Source organism: Cydia amplana, chromosome 1 (assembly GCF_948474715.1).
Source record: "Cydia amplana chromosome 1, ilCydAmpl1.1, whole genome shotgun sequence".
Lineage (NCBI taxonomy): Eukaryota > Metazoa > Arthropoda > Insecta > Lepidoptera > Tortricidae > Cydia > Cydia amplana.
In genome coordinates, this window is record NC_086069.1 from 12,741,454 (window position 1) to 12,762,132 (window position 20,679).

The 20,679-nt window shown below is 34.7% G+C and overlaps 1 protein-coding gene across 1 annotated transcript in view; it reads left to right on the forward strand.

Moving 5' to 3' along the window:
* The first annotated feature begins 1,886 nt into the window (after positions 1–1,886).
* LOC134648409 (homeobox protein slou) overlaps positions 1,887–20,679 on the forward strand; it is an 84,015-nt gene continuing 65,222 nt past the window's right edge. Inside the window, exons 1-2 of the mRNA XM_063502932.1 lie at positions 1,887–2,276; positions 16,933–17,590. Of these exons, the coding sequence (XP_063359002.1) occupies positions 17,035–17,590 (556 nt within the window). The 5' untranslated portion in view covers positions 1,887–2,276; positions 16,933–17,034. The remainder of the gene's footprint in view (positions 2,277–16,932; positions 17,591–20,679) is intronic.

Below are 20,679 nucleotides of genomic sequence, written 5' to 3' on the forward strand. Positions count from 1 at the left end.
ATATATTTTTTTATAATTTTAGGATTAATAGTTTAGCAGTTATTCAAGAAAATAGGCAAAAAATTACCATTGCCCCCTTATCTCCAAAACTACCGGGTCTAAAATTTTGTAAAAATTACACCGAATTGTTCTTTAGAGTCTGTGCGGAAAGAGAAGAGTCGTGGAATGTATGGGGCCCAATACAATCCACGACTCTTCTCTTTCTGCACAGACTCTACCTGTAGATGACAGGAAAACCTATTAGAAATGTGCAGTCAAGCGTGAGTCGGACTTAATGTACGGAATCCTTGGAACGCGAGTCCGACTCGCACTTGGCCGGTTTTTTAAATATTACTTAGGAATCTCTTAAAGGGGAACGAAAATTTTATTATTTTTGCGCTACGACGTACGGTGTAGGAGATACAGCCTTATAAATTATTTTTTTAATTTTTTTTGTGTTTTTTTTTTTAAATATTAGATTTTAGACACAGCCTATAAAGATGAAAAAAAAAAGAAATGGAACCATAAAGCTAATACTGCCTATAGTTCTTTTTTAATGGCTGAATGCCACGATGCTGTGTCACAAATATTTGTGAAAAGGAAATAAAAAAAAAATACTAGGAATCTCTTAAAGGGGAACGAAAATTTTATTATTTTTGTGCTACGACGTACGGTTTAGGAAATACAGCCTTATAAACTATTTTTTGATATTTTTTTTTGTTTTTTTTTTTTTAATATTAGATTTTAGACATAGCCTATAAAGATGAAAAAAAAAAGAAATGGAACCATAAAGCTAATACTGCCTATAGGTCTTTTTTAATGGCTGAATGCCACGATGCTGTGTCACAAATATTTGTGAAAAGGAAATTAAAAAAAATACTTCCCGGCATAGGCCTTCAATTTTGTATGAAATTCCTTTACAGTTCTCTCGAGTTGCTCCGCCCGAAACGTGATACTTCGAAGCCTGTTATAACGCCCGTAGCGACGACATTTCATTGCATGTTTGAGAAAATACTATAATGGGGTTATTTATTTACTTATGGAGAGTTGAAGCTCTCAAAGGAAGAAATAACATCTTATTTCGTGTTAACAAGGATTCAAGTTTATGAAGAGGATGAGGTTTTATTCGCTTATAGGTTACGATCACGTTCCCCATATAAGTACATTAACCACTTATACCATTTTATCATGATAAAGCATTTTTAATGGACTAATAATTGAATTTCTTCCAACATGATGGCCGATTTTGCTATCGTGTAGTTTTAATCAATGTTTGATTGGTGTATTAGTAATCACTTTAGTACCATTATCATTATTGTTTTTATCTGTTAATTAATATTTAAGTAAGGTATCAGGCGGACATAAGTTCTTATCTTAATCGCTTTAGCTTTAGTTTAGTTATGTGCGTATTGTAAGCATTTACGAATAGATTTTTACAACAAACAATTTGACGTCTGACCTTACAGGTGTTTTTAATCCTTTCGCGTACTCCACGAAATCAATTTATGCTTATGTGATACGAGCACTGAGGAACTTTTCCAATGGAGCAAACCCCGAAACTTAAATAAATTAATTGGTAAATTTATTCATTTTCATCAAATAGATCACTAATATAGTGACTATAAGACAGTTTTTTTTACTCGGTCTGGTAGTAAAAAATAATTTATCTCTAAAATATATTCATCTCTCGGAACACTGGCTTTGGGTTAAAAATTCCCCGTTCTTGTAAACAGATTGTGAGTTTTGTGTTAAATCATCAGCCTCTCATGTTCAACAGACATCACGACATTCCATACATGAAAAGAGATAGATAGGCATTGGCATATATAAATAGAAAACCATTTGTTCTAATGTTTAACGTTTACATGCATATTTATACAAACAATGGAATATTAAGCTTTGGTAAACAGACGCCATGGCAAAGATACTCCGCTCATCCCACGAGGGGATGGGGCAGGCAACAACTCATAAAATTAAGCGATTTGGATGTGAGTTAGTCTAACTGCGAGGATCGCCGCGTTAACAGCTCGCTCGTTGTCTCCCTTACACCCACACGCGTCCGTATTCTCGTATACACCCACACAAGCGACTAAACGCTTGGTTCGTTCAGTACCACGGCAGAGTCGGCCCGTTCCGCGCAGACTTGACATCATTAAAGTGACTCTATTGTTCCGTTCCCGCCGAAATGCGTTGACATTACAATTCGGAAGTGCGAACATTCTTTGTTCAAAATTCGTTTTTTTTTTCTTTTAATTTGTGCTAGTGTTGTGACTTCGAACATTGGATGTGGATGCACTGTAAGTGGAACAAATTGAAAATTACATTTTTATCGATTTGTTTATTTTGATTTTATAAATTGTGACGCTCTCATATTAATTGGATTTTAGCATTGCAATAATGTTTATTGACGTAGTTTTATAATGAGTTTAGAACTTTCTATGGCTCATTAGATATTCATTAATTCTGTTAGAATTTGATTGATTCGTCGATATGTAAATATTTATTGCTTAGGTAAATATAAATTAGGGTTCTACTAATCCGCGCTGCGGTTTTGTCCGCACAAGGTAGGCTTATGTGGGTACATAGGTATTCACACCCTTAATGCAACTATGTGTTAGACTTGATTGAAGTTTTTTGATGGATTGATCAGATTGATTTTGATGTATATTTACCTATAAGTACCTACTTACGAATTGATTATATTTGATCTCAGGTTGACATTTTTCTCGCCCGTGCATTGCATCTAGTTCGTAATTATTATCTATTAGTGCGTGTAGGATGCGCTAAGCTAAGAGTAATAAATATCAATAACAAGTAGAGTTTACATAAATAGGTACAAGGGTTCTTACCTACCATAATTTTCTTCAATTATCATAATGTAACACTGATTTAAACTTTCACGATTTTTACACATTATTAATAGGCCGGTTACTAAACTTTAAATTGTTCGAGAGCATCACATTATATCCTACAGTATATTTGTGTTTGGAATATAATAGAACACTATTTTGTGAATGTATGTGTAAAGTAATCTCTAAAAAATATATTGAGATTTTTGGAAAAAAAAATTTTAAAAATTTAGTTTTTAAAAAGATGTAAACATCAAATTCTACAGTAGCGATTTTTTGTTCAAAAGGCATAACTAAATATTTTACACTGTAAGTAAAATATGCACCACTTTTTTAGTGGTGCATACGTCACGAGCAATAAAAATGTTTGAAATAAATAATTACAATACAACATTAATTAAACACTTGGTGATTTTCCACTATATTGTTACGCCAATTATTCTACTCAATCTAATAAAATAAAAAACCAGGGGATTTTATTTTTACTATTTTTTAAACAATTATAACGTATTTTACCCCACGCGCATTAATTCTACAGTATATTTTTTTAATGCACCATACAGCCTGTAATTAATGTTATCACAACGTCAAAGAATCTCCTATTAATACAATGAGCTTTTGTCACAATTGTAAAAATGGCTATCGTTAAATTATTTAAATGATCGGCGCGGGGCGGGAGGGGAAGCGATGGCGATACCTCAAGGCCGCACGGCCGCAAAGCAACGGATTGGATAGGATGAAGGTATCTTAGGGCGGTTACAGAGTAGCGTTTTATACGAGCGTACGCGTACAGTCACCAGCAATTAAATGTCTGCTAGTGCACGAAAATACTAACGACCTTTTTTCCTACGTCCAGTTGACCTAAGTTTAAAATGTATAAATTGCGAAACTTGTAACGACATGTGTCCCACGTTTAGCTGACCTAAGTTTAAAAAGTCTACCGTACCGCGAAGAAATTCAAAGGTGTATGTGAAGTCCCCAATCCGCATTGGGCTAGCGTGGGGACTGCCGTACGAAACTGATAATTTTATTTAACATCACGATTTTTGGTCGTTCATGAACTGTCAAAAGTGACGTTTCTTCAAATAAAAACGTCACTTTTGACACTTGTATGGATGGGATATGTCAGTGTCAAACAAGTGACTAAAGTGACGTTTTTTTTTAGAAACGTCACTTGACACTTGTATGGATGGGATATGTCAGGGTCAAACAAGTGAGAAAGGTGACGTGTTTTTAAGAAACGTCACTCTTGACACTTGTATGGATGGGATATGTCAGTGTCAAACAAGTGACAAAAGTGACTTTTTTTAAAGAAACGTCACTTTTGACAAGTATGGATGGGCTATGTCAGTGTCAAACAAGTGACAAAAGTGGCGTTTTTGAAGAAACGTCACTCTTGACACTTGTATGGATGGGATATGTCAGTGTCAAACAAGTGAGAAAAGTGACGTTTGTTTTTAAGAAACGTCACTTTTGACACTTGTATGGATGGGATATGTCGGTGTCAAACAAGTGACAAAAGTGACTTTTTTTTAAAGAAACGTCACTTTTGACATGTATGGATGGGATATGTCAGTGTCAAACAAGTGACAAAAGTGACTTTTTTATTTAAAGAAACGTTACTCTTGACACTTGTATGGATGGGCTATGTCAGTGTCAAACAAGTGACAAAAGTGACGTTTTTGTAGGAACGTCACTCTTGGCACTTGTATGGATGGGATATGTCAGTGACAAAAGTGACTTTTTTTAAAGAAACGTCACTTTTGACATATGGATGGGCTATGTCAGTGTCAAACAAGTGACAAGAGTGACGTTTTTTATGAAACGTCACTATTGACATGTATGGATTGGATATGTCAGGGTCAAACAAGTGAAAATGTGACGTTTTTTTAAGAAACGTCACTCTTGACACTTGTATGGATGGGATATGTCAGTGTCAAAAAAGTGACAAAAGTGACTTTTTTTAAAAGAAACGTCACTTTTGACATGTATGGATGGGCTATGTTAGTGTCAAACAAGTGACAAAAGTGACGTTTTTGAAGAAACGTCACTCTTGACACTTGTATGGATGGGATATGTCAGGGTCAAACAAGTGAGAAAGCTGAAATTTTTTTAAGAAACGTCACTAATACATTTGTATGGATGGGATTGTCGGTGTCAAACAAGTGACAAAAGTGACGTTTTTTACAAACGTCACTATTGACACTTGTATGGATGGGATATATCAGTGTCAAACAAGTGACTAAAGTGACGTTTTTTTTTTAGAAACGTTACTCTTGACACTTGTATGGATGGGCTATGTCAGTGTCAAACAAGTGACAAAAGTGACGTTTTTGTAGGAACGTCACTCTTGGCACTTGTATGGATGGGATATGTCAGTGACAAAAGTGACTTTTTTTAAAGAAACGTCACTTTTGACATATGGATGGGCTATGTCAGTGTCAAACAAGTGACAAGAGTGACGTTTTTGAAGAAACGTCACTCTTGACACTTGTATGGATGGGATATGTCAGGGTCAAACAAGTGAGAAATGTGACTTTTTTTTAAGAAACGTCACTTTTGACACTTGTATGGATGGGATATATGTCGTTGTCAAACAAGTGACAAAAGTGACGTTTTTTATGAAATGTCACTATTGACACTTGTATGGATGGGATATGTCAGTGTCAAAAAAGTGACTAAATTGACGTTTTTTTAGAAACGTCACTCTTGACACTTGTATGGATGGGCTATGTCAGTGTCAAACAAGTGACAAAAGTGACGTTTTTGAAGAAACGTCACTTTTGACATGTATGGATGGGCTATGGCAGTGTCAAACAAGTGACAAAAGTGACGTTTTTTTTTAGAAACGTCACTCTTGACACTTGTATGGATGGGCTATGTCAGTGTCAAACAAGTGACAAAAGTGACGTTTTTGAAGAAACGTCACTTTTGACATGTATGGATGGGCTATGGCAGTGTCAAACAAGTGACAAAAGTGACGTTTTTGAAGGAACGTCACTCTTGACACTTGTATGGATGGGATATATCAGGGTCAAACAAGTGAGAAAGGTGACTTTTTTTTTTTGATATTGACTTTCAAAGTATTGTCATTAGGCTTTTTGAACGTAGCTATTTTAAGCGTAGCAATTTTAAAAGTATTGGTCTCAAGTTATTTGTTATTTATTTTGATTTCTCGCAAAGCACTTGTTATTATTCCAATATTTTTTTGATAACACGTGTTAAATAAACAGATAATTGTAGAAATATAAAATTTTCGAGTGTAGGATGAATAAACATATTTTTTAAGCATAAAATAAAAAATAAAAAATCATAATAAATAGATCTCACGGTATCCGAGTGGTGCAAATTTCCATATCAATTGAGATTAATATTATGACCTAATCATCAAATTTTCGAATTGTGTAGGAATTTTTAAGTTACATTTATATCGATTATTTAAAAAATAACTATAGATTGAGCTTACTGTACACAGCTCACAGGAAACTCTCGGGATTTCTTTGTTATTAATCATGAACTAACTTAAGACATATAATTGATACATTATCCCGACTGTATGACTTAGTCTGTATAGTGTTCTAGATATTGACCCTAGGGTCATTAATTTCATGAAGAGCTCAATTACGGTACTCGAGATAATCGTATCGTGGGCATCTGTAAACCCTAAATATTGATTAGAAAAAGCTTTCGAGACTGTACGAATTAATGCAAGCAAAATTTTTTCTTCCCCCGCCTATAAATTGTACAACGGGACTTAATCGCGTATGTAAGTTTTAAGATTTACCTCCGACGTTTCAAGGACGGCGTTGTCCCCGTGGTCTCGGAGAAGACTCTTCTCCTCCTAATCCTATCCTATTATAATGTAATCTTATGTTTCTTGTGCATCTATCATTATCCACTTTATTGAGTAATTTGGTTTAGTACTGGGGTAGTCAATCATATTCATTATAGTACACGGTGGCTAAAAACAAACTGCATTCCCGTTGCCAGGGAGGTTTTGGGATTAGGTAACTGAGCAATTTTTACTATGGGACCAACCTCGAAATCGTCGTCAACCCCGAAAAAAAAATACTCCCTCACTTTAGAGTTAGTGCGGAAAGAGAAGAGTCGTGGAATGTTTGGGGCCCAATACACACAGACTCTCTCTTCTTTTTCCGCACAGACTTTACGTGTAGGGGAGGTACCCTAATTTTTTTTTTCTAAATTTTATTGTACGTCTGTTGGATTTATTTATTTACATATACATGGTTCCATGCCCAATTGCAGCTTTCCAGCACTAACGATCACGGAGCAAAGCCTCGGTCAAACAGACGGACATGGCGAAACTATAAGGGTTCCTAGTAAGTTGACTACGGAACCCTAAAAAGTGTAACAAACATACAGATACGGATAGCTACTCTCTATAACATTAGTGTATATATGTTATGGTTGAACACTTTACAAGTCATTAAAAAGAGGCTATTGAAGTATCTTGACAGCTTAAACTAATTAATTCGCATTCCAATTAAATATTAAGTATACTTTAAGCGTGCTCTCTAGTCAATTAAGTGAATCAACTAGATATGTAAATAGATTCAAAAGTACCTACTCATGTGTAAAAGACCCAGGTTTAGTTATTTTTATATGTTAAAAATAATATTGTACCTATGCTTAAGTTTAAGTCTTAAATTTTAACAATCAAGCTTTTTTACACAATTTTATTTAGCTTCACCGCGTATATTTGTACCTATAAATAGGTGGGTATAATGTTTATGTGCTTCAAATCTTAAATAATAAAATTGTAACTACTTCCCGGTGTGTGCTTGAGCTGAAATTTGGCCTGCTTCCGTATTTCCTATAACAATGCAATAATGATGCAGTCGGAAGGTAGAGTCAGCAGTAAATGTGTGTATCACAAAATATTTTTGACTTACTTATACGAGTACAAGCTTTTATTTAACTTACCCTGTTAGTATGTTAGTGTGGGTCAAATTTTGGGAGCTAAATTTAACCCACGTCCCGATTTCCGATTGAGCTGAAATTTTGCATCATGCATTTTGCATACACATACGCACGGTGCAGCAAAGACTATTTGAAATGTGTCAACTGTCAAAATAACTAGTGTACTTATCTAAACTCCGATTAGGCGAGTTTGACTGTTGACCAAATTACCAAACATTTCTTCTCAACGTTCGAAAATATAATTCACACGCTACATTAATTTATTATACTTATCCCCATACTTTTAGGACATAATAATTGTATAATATTTGAAACTAAGTAGGTAATCTATTTATCCGATCGATGTTATCACCTGTACTTATTAGGTACCTAATTGTTAAATAATTGATTATAATTATTCGAGGCAATTTCTTTATTTTCAAAACATTACAAAAAACACTTAAAAATTAAAAACTTATAAATAAAAATTTGGTCTAAGTCGTAGTCGCTCGGTAGGGTAGGTACCTACTCAGAAGGCTGGCCGCATAATGCCCCGCTGGATGGCAATGCTGATCCGCTGGGAAAAATATTCGAAGCAACTGATTCTATGATAATGGATTATATAATCCTTATTTAATTTGTAATAATTAACATTACATTTCAACTTCAACTTCAACATTTATTCAGCAAATAGGCCACAAGGGCACTTTTACACGTCAACATTGAATTTACATAAAAGCAAAATAATAATAATTATACATCAACAATTATTAAATACAACTACAACTACCAAATCAAACTAACGTAATACAATTACATAGAGATGTATAAGGTCTCTTAATGTCGAATTACATAAAAAAACTATAATAATAATATTAAAATAAAAACAAAACAGATACATGGAAAAAAAATCTAAACTTATTTAGAGGTGTAAATGTCTCTAAGTGTCAGAACTAAAAAATAACATAGTTTATCAAATTATCCTTAGAGATGTATAGGGTCTCCAAGAGTCACAATCCTGTATGATTAACACATTACGAGAAAAAAAAAACATACGAGAACCGAATGAGGCGTCTCACTGCAATTAAATTAAAAAATAAAGTTACTAAATATATTCGTGTTAGCTTAAACAGACCCGTCTCCACAAACAGCACCCGTTCACGAGTACGACGCGTATCTCAGCCATCGCCTCCCTCAACCTTCATTCGGGAAAGTGGCGACCCGATCAACGACGCCACCGTAAGCAAAGACTTTTAAGCGAGCATGACATGTTCAAGCTACCGGCCTATATTAATATTAAAATAGTGATAACACTTAGCTGTGAGACACAGCATTTTGTGCTCGTATGTTACATAAAAGACGGTATAGCTTCACATAATTACTAGCCTAAATTGACTTAGAGATGTAAAGGTCTCTAAGTGTCCGAATCATTAAAAATATAAGTATGTACAATAAAATAAAAATAATAAAATGAATAAATACTTAGGGATGTAAAGGTCTCCAAGTGTCAGAATCATTAAAAATAAAATAAATAATTACTTAGAGATGTATATGGTCTCCAAGTGTCCAAAACTAAAATTAAATTAAACAATATAATCAAGCGAGAACATGATTGTCTCATGTGTCAATTCTACTGGACACTAGCATATTTAATTTACAATGAAAAAACAATATTTATTGAACTCTTATCATACTATCGAAATCAAGCTACAGGCTTAAAGGCATCTCTATCGTGTATAAAATCATTTACAGTGTAGTACGCCTTACTTAACAAGGAGCGCTTAATGTGTGACTTAAATTTGGTAAGTGGTAAATTCGCTATGTCAGTAGGGACTTTGTTATAAAAACGTGTACAGTTCCCGACGAAAGACGTACTAACCTTACGGAGGCGGTGGGCGGGCACAGCAAGTTTATGTTTGTTTCTAGTGTTATAGTTATGGATGTCATTATAACACTTTTGACCGCAACATAATCATCACACACCTAGGGTTTGCACTCTGGATCAGAAATGTATGAAATTATCCGGATCTAGATTCGGATCCGCGGATCTTCCCATTCATTTCAGATCCGTCGTGCAAACCCTAATCACACCTCTAAGTACTATTACTAGTATTATTAGTAAGTACTTACATACCTAGTAAGTAATTGGCATTGTGGACGACCGGCTGTGGGACTTTCCTGTCGCTTATTGGCCAAATGATGATGGTTGAATTTTTTTGTATTTTTCTTAACAACTTACGTGCGTTGTTCCTATTGCATTTAATTCCACGACGCATTTTGTCAGAGTTTGTATTAAAAAATCACCATTTAACAAAGTTGTTGTTTGGCAAAATGTAACTTTTGAACAAAATTTACAATTCACGTTTGGCGATGTGTCTTTTTGAATTGTTTTATCAACTCGCTTTTTGTTATAAAAATTGCTTACAAATTGTTAACGAATATGTTTAAATAATGTTGATGTAGGTTAACCACATTATATATTTAGCAGGAAATCCTATGATATTACCCATACATATACCAAAACTGAATTGGCTTCGACATCTCGATAGAAACTTAATCGATAGCGATAGCCACGTACAAAGTCGCGGAAGTCCTGTTCAACGTGTGTGGGCCCTTTGATATCAACCGGTCTGGTTTTATTCATCAGTAAACTAATTAAATAGGATCTGAAGCTCTATTGCCACGGAATAGAGTGTCGCATACCGTGTTAAAATAATACTGACGCCAATGTGAACGATGGTTATGATTTAATTTAAATGGAGAACGTCGGAAGTGGTCGGCTTGTTCGCAAATCCAATATGGCGGGTAACGTTTGACAAGCCGCGTTTGATGCCCCTTAATTGTTACATTTCCGCGCGCTTTTTTGAAGTTGTCTTTGATTTTAATATTTTTTTATGAGGTACCGTAAAATGGGGTGAGTAGGGTTCGCGGGGAGAGTTGGGTTATGAATGGGGAGAGAAGGGATGAAAGGGGGGTGAGATGTGTTATTAAGGCTACTGTTACAAAAAGAATGTAATCCAATTTAAAATGGCGCTCTAGTAATACTCACAATAAAAAAAAATCAATCCAACAATCTTCCAAAATCACCTTTGTTTGAAAACCCGCCTCACCCCAAATACGAGGCACTACGGGGTGAGGTGGGGTTTCCTGTTTATCGTCAAAGTTATGAAATGGAAATACCCAAAATAAAATAAAAACTAAAATACAAACGTCCGGAACACTTATTATATACACCATTCAGTTTGCATATGTAAAAATAAAATGTTATCGAGGTTTGAATGTCAGTTTTGCGCCTACTCACCCCATTTTACGGTAACAAAACGTTTATTTAATCATTTCATTTTTAAAGTGACTGCTAAGCTAAGTAAATTGTTTTTAGAAGAAAATCATCGTTTTCATTATGATTAGCATTCGTCCGCGTAGGTACCTAGATGTATTTTTCCATGATAAGTAGGTAAATTACAAATAATATGACAAAAAAGTAAATAATCTTTACATTGTACCATTTTTTGTTACAATACAAATGAGTAAGTAGGTATTTTATATACATACACACACTATATATATATATATATATATATATATATATATATATATATATATATATATGTATATATGTATATATATGTATGTATTATTTAATACAAAAAAAACAAATGAGCAGAGCCCGTACCATGAGTCACTGACAGTGTCAAAACTGACATTTACGCTATCGAGAACGTAATTTACTTTCTATACATCTCGCTCGTACTCGCATATTTGTGCAAACGAGACGTATAGTTTGCACAAATATGCGAGTACGAGCGAGATGTATAGAAAGTAAATTACGATCTCGACCGCGTTTATGTCAATGCCAAACTGATGGAAGCCGTATAGGTATGCACATATTGCACGTAATTGCGATTATTGTTTAAACAAGGACCAATCCCTACTCAGAACAAATTTTGAGAAATATTGCCATGCAACAATATCAACTGCATTCATTACTTTATTACGAGTACATAGGTTTGGGTGTTTCGGTGGATACAACATGAATAACAATTATATTCAACATGAGTAACAATTCTATTCAAAGACTAATTTGGCAATATGTCAGTTTTGACTTAATTTGAAATGATCGACACTTAAATGCATGTTTTGCAAGCCAGCTCTTTTTTGTTGGCGTCATTAGACGCCCTAAATAATGAAACCATGTTTTAATTATTGACGGTAAAGTAAACATTGCCTGATTAATGTCGTATTTAACACTTCGACTGCTATGAATCGGCATCGCAGCCGGCAAGTGTTTAGGCAAAATCCAATAGATGTCAATGATTTCAGCCACTTACCTATTTAGCAGCTATTTAGCACTCTAGACTTAAGTAAGAAATTTATAGCATCAGAAATCCTAACCCTGTCACCACGCCTATAGTACCTACTGTCAAAAACACTATCATCATATGATATGAGATAAATCAATGAGATGATAAAGTAATGTCAAAAAACACAGACCTTTGTACAAAAAAAAACATCAGGCACACGTGACCATAATATTCAGTAAGTAGTTATAATCAAGTTATTAGGGTAAGCTATACAGGTCTTACCATATTATTTGCCAGTGTATAGAAGTAACCAATAGAACTGGAATTTAAATAATCTGGGAACATTTCAACCAGATGTAAAAATAAGTCAAGTTGGCTTCGGTTTAACAGATTGAGATATGTTTGTGGTCGACCCACCAATAAAGAATTCACTCGTAAATTTTTTGTAACATATACTTACCTACAGTATTTTTTATCATTGGATATTTTTTTACATGTTGCAGCGAAAGTGTTGCCTATGTAAATGTGCCACATTAAGTAATTATCGTAAGTGTCTAGACGATCGATTGTCTCGGCGACAGTATGTCTGCCGTGCAAACGGTGGTCATCTTTTTTAATTTATTTACTTATCTAACGTTGGTTTCGGATTAAGCTTCCACAAGAATTTTTATCATCTATTGTTGAAAACGAGACGCAATTTTTTTATAAATTAATATACCATAGCGCATTCAATGAGCACTTTCATTAAAAGCCAAACAGTCATATCGTATTAATAAATTGTACAACGGGACTTAGTCGGGTATTTAAGTACAAATACGCGTTAAATACGCGATCAACTTCAGTTGTACAATTAAATAATGTGTAAAAATCGTGAAAGTTTAATTCAGAATCATATCAAATTTAGCAAATCCTGCCCTCCCAAAAATATAGCTGAGGATGCTACCGGGATAAACGCCGAGATAAGAGATAAAAATCAAGCCATATTTAAATTTCTTCCAAAATCAAGTTCATAATACAACATAGGTATCTACATATCGCTTATGAAGAACTATCTTATGTAATAAATAACGGAAGGACTGATTGGGAATATATAATTAGGTACGAGGTGTTAATCGATCGTTGAAAATATCTTGTTTAGGTTCTTTGGTTAACTGTACAAAACAGTTGTGCATAAGAAAAATGATTACATTAATATAAATCGTGATCAGCTTTTCGGATGGCCACACCGCTTAATCCAATTTAAATAAGTAGCACCATTAATTATGAAATAACAATAATAACTAGGTGAGTCCTCTCAGTGGGGAGTCGATGAAAAATCGACGGTAAAGAAGATCGATTAGATTGTCGATTAACTTTCTACTAATCGATCGATTTATCAATTGAAATAATTACACAATGTTTCGTTTTGTGCTACTACTTATTTGGATCATCATTGAACTTAATAATACATTTTTGTAATGACTTTAAGTCTGTGTTCGGTTTGAGGTAGGTATAACTTTTTTCGTATTTCATGGACATACTATTGATGAACAATTTAAAATATAAATTAATATAAATTATTACCATAACCATCCGAAAATATAAATTTTCGGATGGTTATGGTATTACATAGTTATTTTAACACAATGATTTTTTGGCAAATGATAATTTGAGTAAAATAACTACATAGTTTGCTATGTGATACTATGGTTTTTTTTTTGCTTAATTTAAAAGCTTGTAGGTACTGAAAATAATCTTTTTTTTTACTTATTTTCTTTTAATATGTATTTGGATTTTGCTATAAACTTTAATATCATTAAAAATAAATTATCACATATCGTTGTTCTAAATACACAAAGACACTAACATTTATTTTTTACCAAAGCTTCATATCTTTTTTCACATTTTTACCCCCACATTTTTACACATAGTTACGATTAGAAATCAAACCGTGAAAGCAAAGTTAATCAACTTACTTTGACATTAATAAAACATTATGATTCATGCTCCCGTGTGCCTATTACAGTATTTGTTCTGGCTATTGCTGTCCATTACAAAGGGTATCGATTTACCGTGAGAACGCCACCACGCGTCACTAACCTTTCTTTAATATTTCATATCTTGTACTCTGTAAATAACTGAATAGGTAGTAATTGTCATTAGAATACACTCTTTTTTATAGGTATTTAAAAACAATAGGAAAATCAAAAATCGCAAGAAAAGTAAGTAAGTTGTTATTGGATGCATGTGGACGTTTTTCTACTACAGAGGCTACCGCGAAAACCGAAATTTGCAAATTGCGGGGATCTTTCTCTTTTACTCCAATGAAGGCGTAATTAGAGTGACAGACAAAAATGCCCTCAATTTGCGAAATTCGATTTTCGCGGTAAAAATGATTCGTGTAGGTTCATTTACATGAGCTAATTTTCGATTTTATTTTCTATGGAGTTAATCCCCATGCATCCCCATCTAATGTACTTAACTATGTAACAATATCTAAAATTTACGTTCCGAACTGATACTCGTATTACTATATGAAACCGCATTTATTATAAAATTCGTATCGAAGACTTGTCATATTTACCGGTTTTATCGCAATTTTCGACTGAACTTTGACATTTCAAAATTACACAAACGCTATACAAAAGTATTAAGGATCAGCGTCTGAAAGCTGCATGAAACAACAAAACATAAACACAGCCTGCGTCGTTTGATGGTATTATTACTCGCACATTCGAAGTTATTAATAGAATAAACACTCGTACAGATAAAAGTCCGCAAACCCCTGCCGATCGATATACTTGTCGACGTGTGTAGATGTAATTGTATGCGTATAGATCGACACGTTCGGTGATACAACATGTTTCTGCCATGAGCTTTGTTTCAATTTAGTGTGGTTAGGGTTGGCGCTTAAAAAGTGCATTTTTTTAAAAATCGGCTTTAAGGTTCGATCAAGTTGTATTACCTTTAGGCACCTACCCTACTACTAAATCTACGTAGGCTACTACTAAATAGGACTATTGCATGCAAAAACATTAACATGAGAGGCTACCGCGAAAACCGAAATTTGCAAATTGCGGGGATCTTTCTCTTTTACTCCAATGAAGGCGTAATTAGAGTGACAGACAAAAATGCCCTCAATTTGCGAAATTCGATTTTCGCGGTAAAAATGATTCGTGTAGGTTCATTTACATGAGCTAATTTTCGATTTTATTTTCTATGGAGTTAATCCCCATGCATCCCCATCTAATGTACTTAACTATGTAACAATATCTAAAATTTACGTTCCGAACTGATACTCGTATTACTATATGGAACCGCATTTATTATAAAATTCGTATCGAAGACTTGTCATATTTACCGGTTTTATCGCAATTTTCGACTAAACTTTTCCATTTCAAAATTACACAAACGCTAGACAAAAGTATTAAGGATCAGCGTCTGAAAGCTGCATGAAACAACAAAACATAAACACAGACTGCGTCGTTTGATGGTATTATTACTCGCACATTCGAAGTTATTAATAGAATAAACACTCGTACAGATAAAAGTCCGCAAACCCCTGCCGATCGATATACTTGTCGACGTGTGTAGATGTAATTGTATGCGTATAGATCGACACGTTCGGTGATACAACATGTTTCTGCCATGAGCTTTGTTTCAATTTAGTGTGGTTAGGGTTGGCGCTTAAAAAGTGCATTTTTTTAAAAATCGGCTTTAAGGTTCGATCAAGTTGTATTACCTTTAGGCACCTACCCTACTACTAAATCTACGTAGGCTACTACTAAATAGGCCTATTGCATGCAAAAACATTAACATGGGTTACATTTAATATTTTATTAGTACCTAATGCTATGGCATTTACGAAGCTTTACATGTAATTTTCATACGCTATCCCATTTAAAGTTAAGTGACTTTATAACCATCAATCGGCAGTCGTTGGCATTTAATAGCTATCAACAGTCCTCAAGTATCAACCGCATCCAATTTAAAAACCACGATCAATTTAACGAGCCATAACTACAAATATCTCAAATTATAACACATTAACGATAACTGACACTGCCTCATTGCCGCATGGATATCAAAACCCAACATAAACAACGTCAAACCAACTGAGGGCGCAACCCTAATATCTCTTTGCAATAAAAATCAATCAGCATTCACCGATGAGACTCACACCAATTGAAAAAAGCGTTTATTCTATAACCAACCGAGTAATTTATGGGGTAAGGTTCAAATTACTTTGTTGATCGTGACTGTGAGTAAGTACAGTTAAGTCGACAAGATGAGTTGCTATTGGCACAAGATACAGCACGGTTTTATTGTAGCGTTCAGGCGCGATTGTACTTTTCATTGTGTCTTTACCGATTTGAATAAATGCTTTACTTTTAGGGGTGGCGTACGTGTTTTTCATTTTAATTATTGATAATTAGGAAATATTGAAGAGTATTTATGTTACGTTTTAAAGTAAGTACATATACAGGATGACTCACGCTAGACGCTAGTCCGACATGTCATTTTCTATGATGGCTGATCGGTGATCACGTGGTGCTTACCATAGAAAACGAAGCGCCGGAAGCTCCGGCCCGGCCCCGGCCCGGTCTAGCGTGAGTTATCCTTAATTACGTTTAAGTACTGGAAGATAATCTAATATTCCATATTCCACCATTTCGCAATAATGCTGTATCCGGTTGGAATAAATATATAAAAAAACAATACCTATCTAATTTAAAAGATTGAGTATAATATGTGTAGTCAGTTATACAAAAACGATGCCACTTACGAACGGTACGATTAATAGTCAACAAAACTGTTTAGATTACCGCTCTGTTTATTTGTTCACCGCGCAATTAGCGCTTAAGTGTATCTAAATCAATCTCTCAATACCGAATGTGTTGCAGGAAACATCAAACAGCATCAAACGCCGCACAGCCATTAAACCAATCCGATCATAAAAACAAACATGACACACTATTTCCGGACCTGAACAGAAAGGGACACACATGAGCGAAGACACCGAGAAAGAAAGAGACATGCAAACCGTCGCCTACAACACACCCAACGTTATAGAGCAAGCCGACAGCAGACTCATAGAAGCTCACAATTTCTGCGATGCAGATTATCTAGATAGGGAAAGAATTGAAGTAGATGATGATAAAGAACTAGTTATAGCTGATGAATCTCGGGAATACCAAATAGATGATAATAATCAGAACATAGATGTAGGAACAGAAGAGAAAGTACAAGATTTCGAGCTATCATGGCATCCGCACGTGTACGGAAAACCGCCAAAAAAGCCTACACCGCATTCAATAGAATATATATTGGGGTTAAACCAGAAGTCAACCGTGAGTCAGTTGATGAGTGTGAAGAGGTTCGAGGTGAAGAAACACTTGTACAAGAGTGCTCAGGTGCAGACGGAGCGAGTGATGAGTGTGCACAAGAATAAGCTCCAGGAGCAGCTGCTGCAGAGAGTGAGAACTAGTGAGTGTGAGTCCGTGAAGGAAGAGCCGCTGAACCTCTCCGTGCCCAAGAGAGAGTGGGAAGAAGAGAAAAAAGGTGAGTTCACTTCAATGACAGTTTAGCAGGTACTAAGGTCCTAGGAATATTTTTAGTAGACTTTCTTGTGTTTTGAACTCTCGTAAGGAATCAAAAAATTCTTTGAAATGAGAACTGGGCGAAGGTAACAATATTTTATGATGAATTACCCGTAGTACCTGCTAAAGTGTCCTTTGTGCCTTTTTTGCTTTAATTGTTGCCTAATTATATTTTTTGACTTGTAAAGTTCGTCTCGAGTCTTCTGTGAACTTGAACTTATTGTTTTCCTAAATACGTACCTACAATACATACGAGTACATACATAGTTAATAGGTAAAAGTTCAATATTGCAATTAATAATAAGTGGTAATACATCACATCTTCAAATTAATTTATGATTAGTAAAGACAAAATTAATCGCCTACCTAAATATTAGGTATTAAATCGAAAAATACACCATTGCTAAGTTAGGCACACGAAATATAAACTAGTGTTCTTTAATTACATGTAAATAAGTATGTAAATACACAAATTCAAACAGTACTTACCTACTTAAGTAACTATAAACGCGTGGAGGCATCAAACAAGTGGTTGGTAGTGTTGGTACCTAGTGTTGGTAATTTTGCATTGCGACTTTACCCGTCCGTCTAACCGATAAGGCTGGGGCTAATGCATACACTTCCTCAAACGATTACCTGCTTTTCTTTTTAAGGTTTCCAAACATTTCGTAGCACTTAGAAAATTTTAAATTTTGTGTATTCCGGAATAAGTGATTTACTTCGATCATTTACTAGCTTACAGTAAGCTGCACACTGTTTACCTACTTGTAATAGAACTTCATATAAGTTTAAATCAATGTGGTTCATCCATTTATTTAAGTTTGCATTATATAAAATAAAGTTTATTCTATTCTACATTTATAAGTAGGTAAATACAGATGCACAGCGTAGTTTTTTCACTTAATATTTTGTATATTTAAACAAATGTTATTTAAATACTTCTATACACTGTTAGAAAGCATCCATAACTCAGGAACGACCATTTGTGATAAAGACACAAATAAATGTCCTTAGAAGGATTCGAACCCGGGACTTCCTGCTTCGTAATCAGGGTCACTACCGACGGCTAGGAGGCCGTCGAATTTTATCAATAATAATTAATTTTATCAATTAAGTTTTATGTAACATTTATGGCGTTATTCATACACGGGCTACGTCTCAATTTACTCATCTATTCAATGGTTGTCTTAACTTAATCTGTCATTTTGACTTATGTATTTGTAAGAAAGGGATAAAACATAAATTAACTAATTGAGGCTTGTAAAAAGTTATGAAAAAGAGGGTTAGTTATTAGTTACTTAAAATAAAATATTTAGGAGGCGAATTGATGCTAAATAAATACGAGACGTGACCTTACTTTTACTTACTTAAATTTAGACTAAGGCTCACCTAAAGTGCTTTTATAACAAAGGCGATTGTCAAGCATTGAATTAGGATATTTATTTTATAAGTATATTGTTATGACATGAGAGTGACATTGTACTACTGCAGTGACGAGGGCTTTCATTCAATGAAATACGGTATTCAACTCAGTCTTTACTGGACAAGACTGATTACAAATCATAGCACACGTTACACTTCTTATCCAAAGCAAACCAGTGGATTAGACCCAGGAACCGCCACAGACGTCATCTTGGGCACTTATTGACTCTGAAACATGTTTTTTATTATATTTTTACGTTTTTACTACTCTATTTTGCTTATCTTATGGGTCTGGGCCTCTTTAGGAAAGCTGTTTTGTGATAAACAATAAAGAGCCTAAAATGCAAATCAAATTCGTGTGTTGCAATTTGTCGTTCGCTACAGTAGTATGTTACTTGTCACTTCTTACGGTCAGGCTCTCACAGTCCTTGCTGGAGTTCATACAATAACTCCACGAATAGCCATCCGCATAAGCCGCAGTTCCTTAGTTACACGTTCATAGCAACCTCGAAAGCTAAACTGAATAAACAGATATCCAATGTCCATCGTCGCCTATCGTTTATCTGCGCTGAATTAGCCCCGAGAGCCACTCTAACCACAATTAACCTTTCAAGAAACACTACGCTGTACTTAATCAATCAGTATTAATGCGCCTGATATACCGACATTCTAATTTTATATCATCATCTCCCATGCGTACTCTAAAACCTATTAGACGGGCGTATTCGGTAAACCTATAGTACATTGGACCAAAAGGTTCTGAAGTACTGGATCTATATCGTTACATTTTAATAGAGCTTATACTTTGTTTCCTATTTGCAGTCGAGAAACTGAAGTAGCATAGTATTTTGCTCTCTATTACTTGCTAATTGGGCGTTGAAGGTGTTTCTTATGTAGTATATCAGACCGCGCAAGCAATAATTTGAACGTAGGACGTCCAAGCAATAAGCTATTGGTCGATGCAGCTGTGGCAGCCGCGTCAGGGTTGCCAACTTATTTTTAGAAGTAAATTTGTACGGATTAATGGCAGTTGAGATGTTAATATGGGTTTATTGTCGCAATCGAAAATGGAACGTTTATTACCTGTCTTTTTTGTTGTTTTGCCCTGCTTGTTTTATTAGTAGGGTTCAGTGTGAATAAGGATGTTTGGCGAGTTTAGTTAAGACTAACTAAGTTGGTTAGCCACTCGCAAAACCTTACGTTTTGGCCCTATTAAGCGGGTATGAACGGGCGTATGATAGTGCGTTTAGCCAAGTGATAAAATAAATTTCTTTCGTTTTTCTTATATAAGAGCTGTACCCTTGTCGATGTAGCTCAAACTAGGTATCCGATTACCTATAGGTATTCTTGATTTTTTAAATATACTTAACTCATTATTTTAAGATGCTTTTCATTAATAAGTAGTTTCAACCTAGGAGTTTGTGGTGCCAACAGATATCCAAAATAATGTTCTGATTAAAAAAAAATTATGTAATGTATTCGCACTCAACCGATTTTATTGTCGTTGTTCATTTTTGATACTTTAAGTAACTATGGAATGCTGAGATTAATAGTTTCGTATTTAATGCAGTCGCTGGGAGATTGGTTTTAATGTTTTAATGGTCGAGACAGTAAATTAAAAAATAATGT